The sequence below is a fragment of the Schistocerca gregaria genome, chromosome 1 (assembly GCF_023897955.1).
Source record: "Schistocerca gregaria isolate iqSchGreg1 chromosome 1, iqSchGreg1.2, whole genome shotgun sequence".
Lineage (NCBI taxonomy): Eukaryota > Metazoa > Arthropoda > Insecta > Orthoptera > Acrididae > Schistocerca > Schistocerca gregaria.
The window spans coordinates 1,032,415,576-1,032,429,502 of record NC_064920.1 but is presented as its reverse complement, the minus strand read 5'-3'; the positions used below and the strand labels follow the sequence as shown (position 1 = coordinate 1,032,429,502).

The 13,927-nt window shown below is 44.2% G+C and overlaps 1 protein-coding gene and 2 non-coding genes across 3 annotated transcripts in view; 1 reads left to right on the top strand and 2 right to left on the bottom strand.

Annotated features, from left to right (window-relative positions):
- The window catches only part of LOC126279205 (zinc finger CCHC domain-containing protein 8 homolog), a 58,627-nt gene that overhangs the window by 41,580 nt on the left and 3,120 nt on the right, over positions 1-13,927 (bottom strand). Inside the window, exons 2-3 of the mRNA XM_049979656.1 lie at positions 6,554-6,770; positions 5,916-6,109 (exon numbers count right to left, since the gene is read on the bottom strand). Of these exons, the coding sequence (XP_049835613.1) occupies positions 5,916-6,109; positions 6,554-6,770 (411 nt within the window). The remainder of the gene's footprint in view (positions 1-5,915; positions 6,110-6,553; positions 6,771-13,927) is intronic.
- Positions 11,740-11,814, bottom strand: Trnat-ugu (transfer RNA threonine (anticodon UGU)). The gene has a single exon. It is a non-coding gene; the product is annotated as a tRNA-Thr (tRNA).
- Positions 12,660-12,734, top strand: Trnat-ugu (transfer RNA threonine (anticodon UGU)). Its single transcript has one exon. It is a non-coding gene; the product is annotated as a tRNA-Thr (tRNA).

Genomic DNA, 13,927 nt, shown 5'->3' with positions numbered 1-13,927 from the left:
GCATACAGGGAAGTGGAGACAGTATTTCCCACGGCCGCAGCGAGCCCGTTAATAGCTATTAAAAACAGACACACACTGAGAACAGAACCCTGTGGCACACCGTTCTCCTGGACTTGGGAGGAACTATATGAGGCCGCGACGTGCATGCGGAAGGTACGATACGACAGAAAATTGCGGATATAGATCTGCAGAGGGCCCCGAAGACCCCATCCATGAAGCGTAGAAAGGATGTGATGACGCCATGTCGTATCATATGCCTTCCACATGATGAAAAAGACAGCAACCAGATGCTGACGGCGGGCAAAGGCAGTACGGATGGCTGACTCCAGGCTCACCAGATTGTCGGCGGCGGAGCGACCTTTACGGAACCCACCCTGAGACGGAGCCAGAAGGCCCCGAGACTCCAGTACCCAATTCAAGCATCGGCTCACCATCCGTTCAAGCAACTTGCAAAGAACGTTGGTGAGGCTAATGGGACGGTAGCTGTCCACCTCCAAAGGGTTCTTCCCTGGTTTCAGAATGGGGACAACAAGACTTTCCCGCCATTGCGACGGAAACTCGCCCTCGACCCAAATGCGGTTGTAAAGATCGAGGAGGCGTCGCTGGCAGTCCACTGAAAGGTGTTTCAGCATCAGAGTGGATGCTATCTGGCCCATGAGCGGTATCAGGACAAGCGGCGAGGGCACTTCGAAATTCCCACTCACTGAATGGAACATTGTACAATTCAGGATGGTGAGTGCGAAAAGAAAGACTCCGACGTTCTATCCGCTCCTTAATGGAGCGGAAGCCCAAGGGGTAGTTGGCAGAAGTGGAATTCATAGCAAAGTACTCTGCCAAGCGGTTTGCAATGACGCTGGAGTCCGTACAAACTGCTCCATTCAGCAATAGCCATAGAGGCGGCGAATCTTGGCCCAGACCTGCGATGGAGTGACATGGAGGCCAATGGTGGACACATACCACTCCCAGCATTCCTGCTTGCGACGGCGGATAATGCAGCGGGCTCGTGCACGCAGCCGTTTAAAGGCGATAAGGTGGTCAATTGAGGGATGTCACTTGTTACGCTGGAGCGCCCGCCGGTGAGCTTTAATCGCTTCAGCAATCTCAGGCGACCACCAAGGCACAGTCCGCCGCTGAAGGGACCCAGAAGAACTGGCAATAGCAGATTCGGCGGCAGTAACGAAGCCGGTGGTGACCGATTGAACCACTGCATCAATGGCATCGGTAGAGAGAGGCTCAATAGCGGCAGTTGAGGAGACCAAGTCCCAGTCAGCCTTATTCAGAGCCCATCTGCTAGGGCGCCCAGAAGACTGACGCTGTGGCAGTGACAGAAAGATCGGAAAGTGGTCACTGCCACAAAGGTCGTCATGCACTCTCCACTGGACATACGGTAATAGGCTAGGGCTACAGATCGAAAGGTCAATGGCGGAGTATGTGCCATGCGCCACACTGAAGTGTGTGAAGGGACCATCATTTAAGATAGAGAGATCGAGCTGCGCCAATAAATGCTCAACGATGGTGCCACAACCTGTTGCCACTGACCCACCCCACAGATGGTTATGGGCGTTAAAGTCGCCCAGTAACAGGAAAGGTGGAGGCAATTGAGCTATCAGAGCAGCCAGGACATGCTGCGCGACATCACCATCCGGTGGAAGGTAAAGACTGCAGACGGTAACAGCCTGTGGCGTCCACACCCGAACAGCGACAGCCTCTAAAGGTGTGTCGAGAGGTACAGACTCGCTGTGAAGAGAGTTCAGGACATAGATGCAGACGCCACCAGACACCCTTTCATAAGCTGCCCGGTTCTTATAATAACCCCGATAGCCACGGAGGGCGGGGGTTCGCATTGCTGGAAACCAAGTTTCCTGCAGGGCAATGCAGAGGAAAGGGTGAAGGCTGATAAGTTGGCGGAGCTCAGCTAGATGGTGGAAGAAACCGCTGCAGTTCCACTGGAGGATGGTGTTGTCCATGGCTGAGAAAGGCTTGACGGGACTGGGAAGGGAGATTACGCCACTGGGTCACCTGCTGCCTCCGATTTAGCACCTGTGATAGTGCTTTCCATGGCGTCTGATGGACCGGCGAGATCGAGGTCCTCAGCGGACGCCAGAATCTCCACCGCATCCTCAGATACAGAGCTGGAAGGTTGCGGTGGGATGGCTGCCACCGCGAGTTCCTTGGGCTGAGAGCTCTTCTTGGGTTTCTCTCGCCATTCCTTGGGTCGCACCGGCTGGGAGGGCTTCACCGATTCAGTCTCCGGGACGGAGGAGGATCATGAAGCCCTACGACCAGCTGATTGCGGTCACTTACGCCATTGTCGGTCGTCAGGCTTCTTGCTGGCGGAAACCTGGGAAGGGAGGGACCCAAGCGACCCCTTGCGAGCGTGAGATGCCAAAGAAGTTGGACACTTCTCTGGCTTAGAAGTGGGGACGGATGTCCCCGATGGGTGGGATGGTGTTGCTCCTGAGGTAGGTGGTGCAGGAGCAACCAGGTGGGTTGAGCCCCCCACAGGCGAGGGGGCAGGAGGAGTTTTACTACTCGTCGATCCGGCCACAATTGGAGAAAGAGATGGGGCTAGCACAGGTGTTGTAGCAGCAGCGTAGGAAGATGTCATTCTCACAGGATGGAGTCGGTCGTATTTCCTCTTGGCTCAGTATAGGTTAGTCGGTCCAGGGTCTTGTATTCCATGATTTTACGCTCTTTCTGGAAAATTCGGCAGTCTGGCGGGCAAGGTGAATGGTGCTCCCCGCAGTTGACACAGATGGGAGGCGGGGCACATGGAGTATTGGGATGTGATGGGCGTCCGCAATCTCGACATGTGAGGCTGGAAGTGCAGCGAGAAGACATATGGCCGAACTTCCAGCACTTAAGGCACTGCATCGGGGGAGGGATATAGGGCTTAACGTCACATCGGTAGACCATCACCTTGACTTCTTCCGGTAATGTATCCCCTTCGAAGGCCAAGATGAAGGCACCGGTAGCAATCTGATTTTCCTTCGGACCCCGACGAACGCGCAGGACGAAATGTACACCTCGGCGCTCTAAATTGGCGCACAGTTCTTCATCACACTGCAAAAGAAGATCCCTATGGTAAATAACTCCCTGGACCATATTTGAACTCTTATGGGGTGTGATCGTAACGGCAACAACCCCCAACTTGTCACAAGCGAGTAACCGTCGTGACTGGGCAGAGGATGCCGTTTGTATCAGGACTGACCCAGAGCGCATTTTTGACAAGCCCTCCACCTCCCCAAACTTGTCCTCTAAATGCTCGACGAAGAACTGAGGCTTTGTGGAGAGAAAAGACTCCCATCAACCCTCATACAAACTAAGAAGTGGGGCAAATAACTGCTACTGCCATACTGAGACTTACGTTCCTCCCACGGTGTGGCCAGGGAGGGGAACGTTTTCGGATTGTACTTCTGAGCGTTAAACTGAGCCCGAGAACGCTTAGAGACTGCTGGCGGCTGGTCACCAGCGAGAGACAATGTACCACGCTTCATTGCGGGTCATCTGCCGCGATGCCACCTACTCCGACCAAGGGCCCTCCCCACGGGCGCCACCCAGCCACAGCAAGAGCCACCTGGCAGGATGGCTGTTGCCGGGAGTCCCGATACCCCAGGAGGATTGGCATCTACTCCCTGGCATACGTGGGGAGTTAACGGCGCAGGCATCAGTAGAGCGATCCCTGTGTTGTCAGGGGGCTACAACCAACAGGGTACATGGCGGCCCCACCACAACGGACTGGCTACCGTGCTGGATGTTAGGTAACATGTGGTCCATGGTCGCCGTCGGTGCAGAAAGAGGCACTGCACAGTGCAAGGTGTTATCTGCACGCAGAAAAAGAGTCATGCCCAAGAGATGGAGAGCGGACAGGACTGCAGTTCAACGCTGTACAAGCTGGCGAAAGGTCTGATCGCAAGATGGACACAATGCACCAAGTAAGGCGCCCTTCCCCAATCGGCTCGCTCTTCGGAAAATTTTAAGAGATGGAGGTCAAACCCAACAGGGGACCATCATATAAGGCCGAAAAGTTTGAGACTCCTTTTAGTCGCCTCTTACGACAGGCAGGAATACCGCGGGCCTATTCTAACCCCCGAACCCGCAGGGGATGCTGGAATTCAATATGGTGTTGACCCACACTTAGCCTTGATGACAGCTTCCACTCTTGTAGGCATACGTTCAATCAGGTGCTGGAAGGTTTCTTGGGGAATGGCAGCCCGTTCTTCACGGAGTGCTGCACTGGGGAGAGGTATCAATGTCGGTCAGTGAGGCTTGGCACGAAGTTAGCGTTCCAGAACATCCCAAAGGTGTACTATATGATTCGGGTCACTCCACTCCACCACAGGCTGTGCATTATGAATAGGTGCTTGATCGTGTTGTAAGATGCAGTCGCCAACCTGAACTGCTCTTCAATAGAGGGAATCAAGAAGGTGCTTAAAACATCAATGTAGGTGCATGGTGTGATAGTATCACACAAAACAATAAGGGGAAAAACATGATCCCCACCGTAGCACCACCACCTCCGAATTTTACTGTTGGCAGATGACATTTTCTCAGCATTTGCAATACCCACACCCTGCCATCGGATTGCCACATTGTGTACCCTGATTTGTCACTCCAATCAATGTTTTTCCACTGCTCAATCGTCCAATGTTTCCGCACCTTACACCAAACGAGGCGTCGTTTGGCATTTACTGGCATGATGTGTGGCTTATGAGCAGCTGCTCAACCATGAAATCCAAGTTTTCTCACCTCCCACCTAACTGTCTTAGTACTTGCAGTGGGTCCTGATGCAGTTTGGAATTCCTGTGTTATGGTCTGGATAGATGCCTGCCTATTACACATCACGACCCTCTTCAACTGTCGGCAGTCTCTCTCAGTCAATAGACGAGGTTGGCCTGTACGCTTTTGTGCTGTACATGTCCCTTCACGTTTCCACTTCACTGTCACATCAGACGTATGACACTAGTGACACCCAATCACCTGACCACGTTCAAAGTCTATGAGTTCCACGGAGCACTCCCTTCTGCTCTCTCACGATGTCTAGCGGCTACTGATGTTGCTAGTATGGAATACCTGGCAGTAGGTGGCAGTACTTTGCACCTAATATGAAAAACACGTTTTTTTGGGAGTGTCCAGATATTTTTGATCATATAGTATAAACATCTGCACAGGCAGAGCTCTGCTCGGCTGGATAAGTCTTATAAAACTGTGGTGCTGCAGATGCTACCTACTAGTGATCTGACATGTAGAATATCTTGAGGTTGAGTGATTTTTAACACATCTTCACCATCACCGTAATTTGTACAATTAAGCCAAGTTGCAACTCTTCCAAATACACAGTGTTCCACCTCCATGCCCATCATGGTTGCTGAAGCAAGCAAAGAGTTTACAGCAGCAGATGACTGACAGACACTAACAGCCCGCCGCTAGGGAACCCCATAACTTCTAGGCCATTACTCACTGCAGCCCTAAAGGAAAGGAACTGGAAAGAAGAACGGATAGGGAAGCAGAATCACAAAAGGTTGGGGCCCACAACTGCTTACCATCAGTTATGTGCACAGAAAAGGGTTGAAGGACCATTTGGGGAAGAAAAAAAACAGGCTGAAATCCAAGTTCTGCAGGAATGGTTACATTTCAATGTAATGGTCAGCGTACTAGTTTTACAGGGGATTCTCAAATTAACTAATCCACAAGAATCAAAGTTAGAAGTTGGGCAGAGAGACTAGTAGGGAAACATCCAATTGAAAAATAACTGTTAAACTTGTTTCCTAATATGATACCAGCTGATTAATGTAGTTATGATGCTAAGACAACAAAGGATATGGGCTACAATTAATTGCTAAATGGGAAAAACGAGGTAAATGGAAAGATGAAAAACTAATTAAATGGAAAGAAATTGGAACAATTGTCCATACCTGACTTTTGGAGTGTTACCATGTTTGTTCATGAAATCTCTCCTATTTCTTGCAATTGTAGCAGGGCGACGAGGTTCTGGACAATCTCTCAAACAGTGATTTCCCAGACAGTTGAAACATGTTTGCAATGATGCATTTGGTGTATTCTTCTCATCTGACTTTACTTCTTGTTTCTGAAGAACTTCGTTAAATTTCTGCAGAATGATAAATACAGTGAGAAAGATGGATTTAATTATGCAGATTCTTTTTCTCTCTAATTGCAAAATATCAACACCTCAAAAGACTTTTTACACAAAAGAAAATTTTGCAATATACCAAACAAAAAACACACTACTTAGAAGTTTACGATATATTGAAAAGCTTTAGATTCAAGTACAAAGAAGACTATAGAATGGGGCGAAAACAGTAGTTCAAAATGATTACTGTACATATTTTATAATTATGGAAAACCAAGGATTGGATCAATTACAAAAAATGAGGAAAGGCAACCACTAACCTAAATATGTACATACTTAATAGCACAGAAAATCTCACTAGTCTTTGAGAGAGCTAGTTCCATTTTAAATACATACTCTGAAACAAAATTCTTGATTTGACCACCTATAAAGCGAAAATTAATAATTTATTGCACATCTTACCTGATTATATGCAGGAATGTCTAAGTCATCCTTCATGGATGGATGAGTATCAACCGTAAAGAGATGTGACACATCGAGTTGGTCATCATCGTCTGCTTCTTCAAGTGATTCTTCCCAAATATCTAACTCTAAGTCCGATGAGCCACCATCTTCCGAATCTGTTAGTTGCTTTGAAATAAGATCTTTCAAAAAGTCCTTAATTTTCTTCTGGTATTTCCTGTGAAACCCAGAAAACAGAATTAATACCACAGTGAGTTTTCAACATTCCTCTACATACTGTACTGAATTAAACAAATAATTATTCTGCTGCCAACAAGGAACTATTTTTTCCAAGAATATCCAAGGCATTTAGCTTTCAAATTTTCACATACAGTTTGATATGCTTTTTGTAACATAGATTCACAGTGAGGAGATCCTCAAGCCTGTGGAACATGTCATTAAAACAAACATACATGACTCAAATTTACTAAAGGACACACATTCTCATACCCTGTTAGCACATCTTACATAAAATGATGCCCAATGACATGGATTAGGTAAAAAATTCGGAAACATATTTCCATTTAAAATTCAATGGCAAACTCATCACAAGAACATAAATTTATATAAAATGCTTGTTTTGTAAATAAAACTGATTTTTCTTGCTGCAACTTAATTTATTTTTCCCAGGCACATTTCGCCTCTTTCTCATTCTAAGACATCTTCAGTGGGATATATAACATTACAGTTTTGTTGTTTTTAGATTATTAAACAATTCACGTCACATTTTTTATGTAAACAAGTAATTACAGTTTGCTGAGACCTGTGCTTCCTCTCATCTGGTCTCGAGGTCGCACTATCACTTTATTTCCGACACATAAGCACTATTTTGTATTCGAAACTTTTTCACACTGTTCACCGTGTTTCTAAAAATAATAAAACAGTATTTTTGTAGATCCCACAGAATATGCCTTAGAGCAGAAAATGGGGAAACATGACAGGGAAAAACAAATTAAGTTGCAGCAAGGTAAGTCGGTTTTACAAAAGAAATACTTCTGTGCTTGCTGCAGAGGATGGCCACACAAACAAACTTGTTATATACAATGAATTGCATAAGATCTCATGTGTACATTATAGAAATTACAGAACAATATTTACAGAAGTTACACAACCTGTAATTGTGCACTGCAGATGTTCACAGGTCAAATTTTACAAAAGACCTACATTATTTCATATTATTAATAGCATATAAATTGATGAGTTGTATTAAAAAATGGCAAATGGTGTAGGAGGTGGCCATTAATACATTCCTTTGAACTCTTCATAAATTGAAGTCTGTTAGTGTCTAAGACTTTTTATAGCGGCTGGCAATTTTATGTAAAACGTGTGTTCCTGAGAGTATAGGACTCCTTTCAGAACCAAAGTAAGTGACTAAGTTTTTATGAAGCTTATCCTTAATTTTAGAGATAATTCCACGAACTGATCTGTTGGGGATTAATCATGACAAATTTCATTATATATTGGGAAGCAGCTGTTTGCAACTGTGGTTATTTGAATGGGCCTCTGCAGGAAGTTCTTGAATACACACCAAAAACAGTTCATACTTTTGAAACTATACGTGCTTTCGGAACTATAAAGCCTGAACTTGGCTCAGAAGTTACTACACAATATGATCCTGCATGACATTAAGTAAGTGAGTAAGTATGACATTAAGCAAGCAAAATATATTAGATTTTTCTATTTTTATATCTCCCATGTCTGACAAAATGATGATTTTAGGTGTTGTAGCAGTTCTGTGGTATGTTCCTCTCAACAGAAACTATTATGAAGTTTTAATCCAAGAATTTGACAGCATCAGCCTCTTCTATGCGCTTATCATATTTTAGACATATGCTGACTGGAAAGCTCCTGCATGTTACTAAGTGAAAGTAGTGTGCGTTTTCAAAGTTCAGAGACAAGGAATTGGGCTGAAAGCATGTATTAATGCCCATGGAAAATTTATTAACAGCATTTTCTAAAACAATACTCAATGTGTTATTGTCTCAATATTTGCAGTACCCGCACACAAAACAAACTAAGTATCTGGCAATGTTATGCACTGAATGTGATGTGAATTCAGAAACCAAGGCTTGTTCATAGAACTGAGGATGCTAACATCTGCTTTCAAGTATGTAGTGAAATTGGTAGTAAGGAATATGTCCTTTTCACAAATCCACAGCTCAGGTCATGGAATCAATAGTAAAAATATGAATAATCTTCACAAAGATTTAAAGTCTTTTACTCTGGTCCAGAAAGGTGTCCATTATCCAGGAACACAAATTAACCATGGACCTTGTCAAAGTACATTGCCTTGTGTGTCTCACTAATACAGATAGCTGTACCACATGTGCAACAACAATGAAGGGATATCTGTGGAAAGACCAGACCAGCGGGTGGGATCTGAAGAGGGGTAACATACTATTCAGTAGTTGCAGGGCAATAGTCTAAGTGATTGACTGATTTGGTCCTGTTACACAGTCATTATTTTTCCCACGGGCAAGCACCTGCAGCAGTACCGTACAGCTAAATGATAATGGCTTCTACACCTACATACATAGTCCACAAGCCTCCATATGGTACATGGCTGAGGGTACCCTGTATAACTACTAGTCATTTTCTTTTTGGTTCCATTCACAAACAGACTGAAGGAGAAATGACTGTCTATATGCCTTCAGGTGGGCCCTCATTTCTCATACCTTCGTGGTCCTGACGTGAAATGTATGTTGGTGGCAGCAGAATCATTTTGCAGTCAGCATCAAATGGGAGTTATCTAAATATTCTCAAAAGCGTTTCTCAAAAAGAATATTGCCTTCTGTCTAGGCCAGTGGTTCTCAACCTTTCTGAGACTACTTCCTCTGGGTGAAACCGGATATTGGCTAATATGCAACCCCGTTCCCCTACCATCAACAACATTAGCACCTAACTAAACTTTAGAATAAAAAAGAATTTCTTTGAACAAGTTTATTTTTTAAACAATGTAAGATAATTAATATTTAGTTTTTTTTATATATCTTATTAAATCCTGAAGTAATGAGCCATTGAGACAATTGGCAACACTTAATTCTAACAACATTTTATTTACACAGCGGGTGTTCAATTTTACATTCTCTGATTTTAAATTTTTCATGATTCCACACCATAAATTCATAGTCCCTGTAAAAAAACCCATAAGATCAATGCTAAAATTTCCCCAGTTTTACATTTCTGCCTGATAAGGTTTACCTCAATTCTAAGTACTTGACATCTCGCTTGACTTTGTCCCGTTTCCTTTGCATTGATGTTTGATGTGGCTGAACGAGTTATAAGTAGCACGAAATGCAGCTGGTTTGCACCATTAGTGGTGACAGGGTTAAGGAAATATTTTAGGTCGTTGTTGAGAGGGGAGATGTGAAACAGGAAATGCTGACGTAATCCAAGATCAGTGTTGCCAACACAACTTGCAACATTTAGCCTCACTGCGTAAATTATGATACACCTACTGCTAGGTTGTAGCATTATTGGAAAAACAAGACAGTTGACACAAATTGTTCTGGACCGAGCCAATATATGATGAAGGGACCCAGTCACTACCTATTTTTGTGCCACTTATAACTCGGTCTCATATTTTTGCATATATTTCCGAAGCACTGGATCCAGCAACAAAATCAATCATTAACCTCTTACATTCAAACACTGAGTCATGAAGAACATGCTCAATCACAATCGAGGAAACATCGTCCATTTCTGGCTAGTGATTTGCTAAGTCATCCAATAGCCAGAGCAAGCACAACACACTAACACACACACACAAAATGAGCTCACCTGCTGGATGTGCGGAGAGACCGAGTGGCCCTTCAGCCACAGGAGTGCAGGTAGGGGTGAAAGCCTTTTGTTAAGTGCTGAAAATATACTTTTCATGCAGATGATGTGCTATGACAGAGATGTCACACGGAAATAAAACAAGGATTTTGCGTGCACTTTGAAGACTTTTGTGTTCAAATCTGACATGATACAGTTGCAACAAGTACATACACTACCCCTGTGTACACTTTGCACCACACACACCACACACTGTAGATTGTAAAGACTGTCAGCAGTGATAGAGGGCATGAAACTGTAACACCTGAGCTTTCTTTCAAATTTACATTTTACACAGTATGCAGAAATTCACACTTCTAATAAATTTGTAACATCAATTGGGGAAGCAAACTCATTTTTTTCATTTCTCTGTTTCTCTCATCACGCCTAAAATAACACTTCAACAGTGCTGTGCATATGAAGTGCAGCTCATAAAAGCATTAAACAATACCAGCATGGTGACTAAGTTTGTCATTAAGCACATGCGTGCATTTATGGCTTAACCATTTATCTGCTGTGATATTTTTGGTTTAATACTGAAGCAATTTTTGGTTTTTTCTGTGTGAGCACAAAGGATGATCTCCCAAAAACACTTGTTTTGAATGTATAATTTGAGGTCATAGCATGCCGGAAAATAGCTTGATTGCCTTGTACCCAGATACCAATATTTTTGAGTTTTTACTTGCTGTTATACATCAGTGATTTCTTTTAAGAACTTATGAAATCCATTACCACAACTTATTGCGTAAACACTGTATTATATGTTTAATTTCCTTCATAGACTTTTTACAAAGTATAGGAGGATTGCAATTTTTAATCATATACGTCTATTACATGTGTTTCTGCCAAAATTTTTGAGAGTTTTAACACTTTGTTCACTCCTGCATTTGCCTCAATTATGCATTTTTTTGTCTGGACAGAACAGAAAAATAAGATAGGGGTTTCACTTTACTTATAGAAAGATGACATAATCCTCACTCCACTGCGAATGCTACCTACAACTCCTTCACAGAAAAGAAAGCTAATTATCCACATAGATAGTAAATATTTACTACAAAACATGCTTCCTCTGCACCACTCCTCTCCTAGTGACATTTGCCCCACACACACACTGTAACCTCATTTTAAAAACAGCCAAAGCAAAGAGTGTACATTATAGCTACTAGTTGCGTACCCCATTACCTCCGAAATTGTATAAATTGGAAAATTAGGCTGTCAATGCTTTGCATCTGACCACTGCTGCACACCAACATAGTAGACATTAAATGATAATTAAATGGACGCTGCAAACAGGCGTTGATGTACTTCATTAGGGACATGTTGAAAATGTGTGCCCCGACCGGGACTTGAACCCGGGATCTCCTGCTTACATGGCAGACGCTCTATCCATCTGAGCCACCGAGGGCACAGAGGATAGCGCAACTGCAGGGACTTATCCCTTGCACGTTCCCCGTGAGACCCACATTCCCAACATGTCCACACCATTACATTCAACTACGCCTAAGAGATGTTTGCCCATCATACTCATTACTCATGGCAGATTAATCTACTAAGTCCCGTACGAGTTCGTGTGTGTGTGTGTGTGTGTGTGTGTGTGTGTGTTGGAGGTTTACGGGCGCTAAACAGCGTGGTCATCAGCGCCCAAACGCATAAAAACAGGAACACATGCAGTGAAGGGACTAAGGCGAACAAGTAGAACAGCTAAAAGATACAGACTTGACGCAGTTCCAAATCCTCACATACACAGGCAAAACAAGAGGAGAAGGGACACACTAAAAAAGGAAAGGAAACACAAGGAAAGGAGAACATAAATTGACGGGAAAAAAGGAGGTAATCGCGACTGACGGACCTCTTACCTAAAACCTGGGTGAACCAGTCACCCAGCAGCACATTAAAACCCTCTCCCTAAAATCCAAAGCAACAAATTGGAAAGGACACAAAACCGTAGTCCTTAACCACAGTACGAGTTTGGGCATAGTGTGTGCGTTCGCACAGGAAGGCCAATGGCCGGGATGCCATATTTTAACTTATAGTTAAAATATGGCTTCCCGGCCACTGACCTTCCTGTGCGAACGCACACACTATGCCCAAACTCGTACGGGACTTGGTAGATTAATCTGCCACGAGTAATGAGTATGATGGGCAAACATCTCTTAGGCGCAGTCGAATGTAATGGTGTGAACATGTTGGGAATGTGGGTCTCACGGGGAACGTGCTAGGGATAAGTCCCTGCAGTCGTGCTACCATGTGTGCCCTCGGTGGCTCAGATGGATAGAGCGTCTGCCATGTAAGCAGGAGATCCCGGGTTCAAGTCCCGGTCGGGGCACACATTTTCAACATGTCCCTAATGAAGTACATCAACGCCTGTTTGCAGCTAGGGCGTCCATTTAATTATCATTTCATTTCTAGCAAAGCTGCATGGTCATCTACAGTAACTGTTCTTTCAGGAACAGATACTATCGTCATGTATAGTAGACATTACCTAATTATAGCTGTTTTGTGGGGTCAACCGAAACATCTGATCCCACATGTCTGCTTTGACCTGTAACATAAGGCTGTTATGGTGTGTGTCGTCATGACGCTGCAGAGTTTCATTTGTGAGTGTGGCGTGTTTGTAGGTGTCATCGTGTTGTGGTTCATGGTGCTCTCTGGTGATGTGATTAGGGGTTTTGTGTTGTGTGGTGTATTGGGTTTAGTTTGGTGTTACTGATTCTAGTGGTTGGTTCTCATTTTGGCTGTGTTTGGAGCAGAATTGGTTTCAGTGAGTTAACAATTTAGTGGTTTTGTGTGAAAGTTATTATAGTGCTGTTCGCTGAAGGTCGTGTGTCAATGTGAGTAAATTAATTTGTTGTTGCTCTTGTTAGGTATGGATACGACCAATAAAATAGTGGGCAACTCCATGCTTTGATGTGTGCGACTCAGTTGAAGCTGATCAAATTTCTACAGCTTTTTGGGTTGACTGCAGAGGTGGATGAGTGTGATGTCTGTCAGAATGACATGAGACTGGCAAAAGTTTTGGAATCTCGAACCAGGGACGGTTATATGTGGCAGTGCCATAGGGATAGATTACGGCACTCGGTACGTCGCGGTTTCTGGTTCGAGAAGTCTAGTTTGGGCATGTGCGAGATTGTGTTGTTGACTTATTACTTTTGTTATAGATCCTCTAAAAGTTTTTGCGCGCATGTGACTGGCATGTTTTGCAGTGAGGTATAATCTGAGTTTATTATGTACAGGGGTAAGCTGGGTGGGTTGTGGTGGAGGTGGACAAGTCACAGTTTGGGAAAAGGAAGTATGGGAGGGGTAAGTCTGTGGTCGGTATCTGCATGTAGGGGGGCTGTTGTACCAGGGGGTGGGTGGAATGTGTTTTTAAGGTTGTGGAGGGGCGGTCTAAGGCGGAATTAGGGGGGTTAATTGAGGAGTTCAAAGAACCAGATATTACTGTAGTTTCAGATGCTTTTTCTTCTTATAGGGGGTTGGGTGAGAGGGGGTACAATCATTTAGTTGTTAACCATAGTTTAA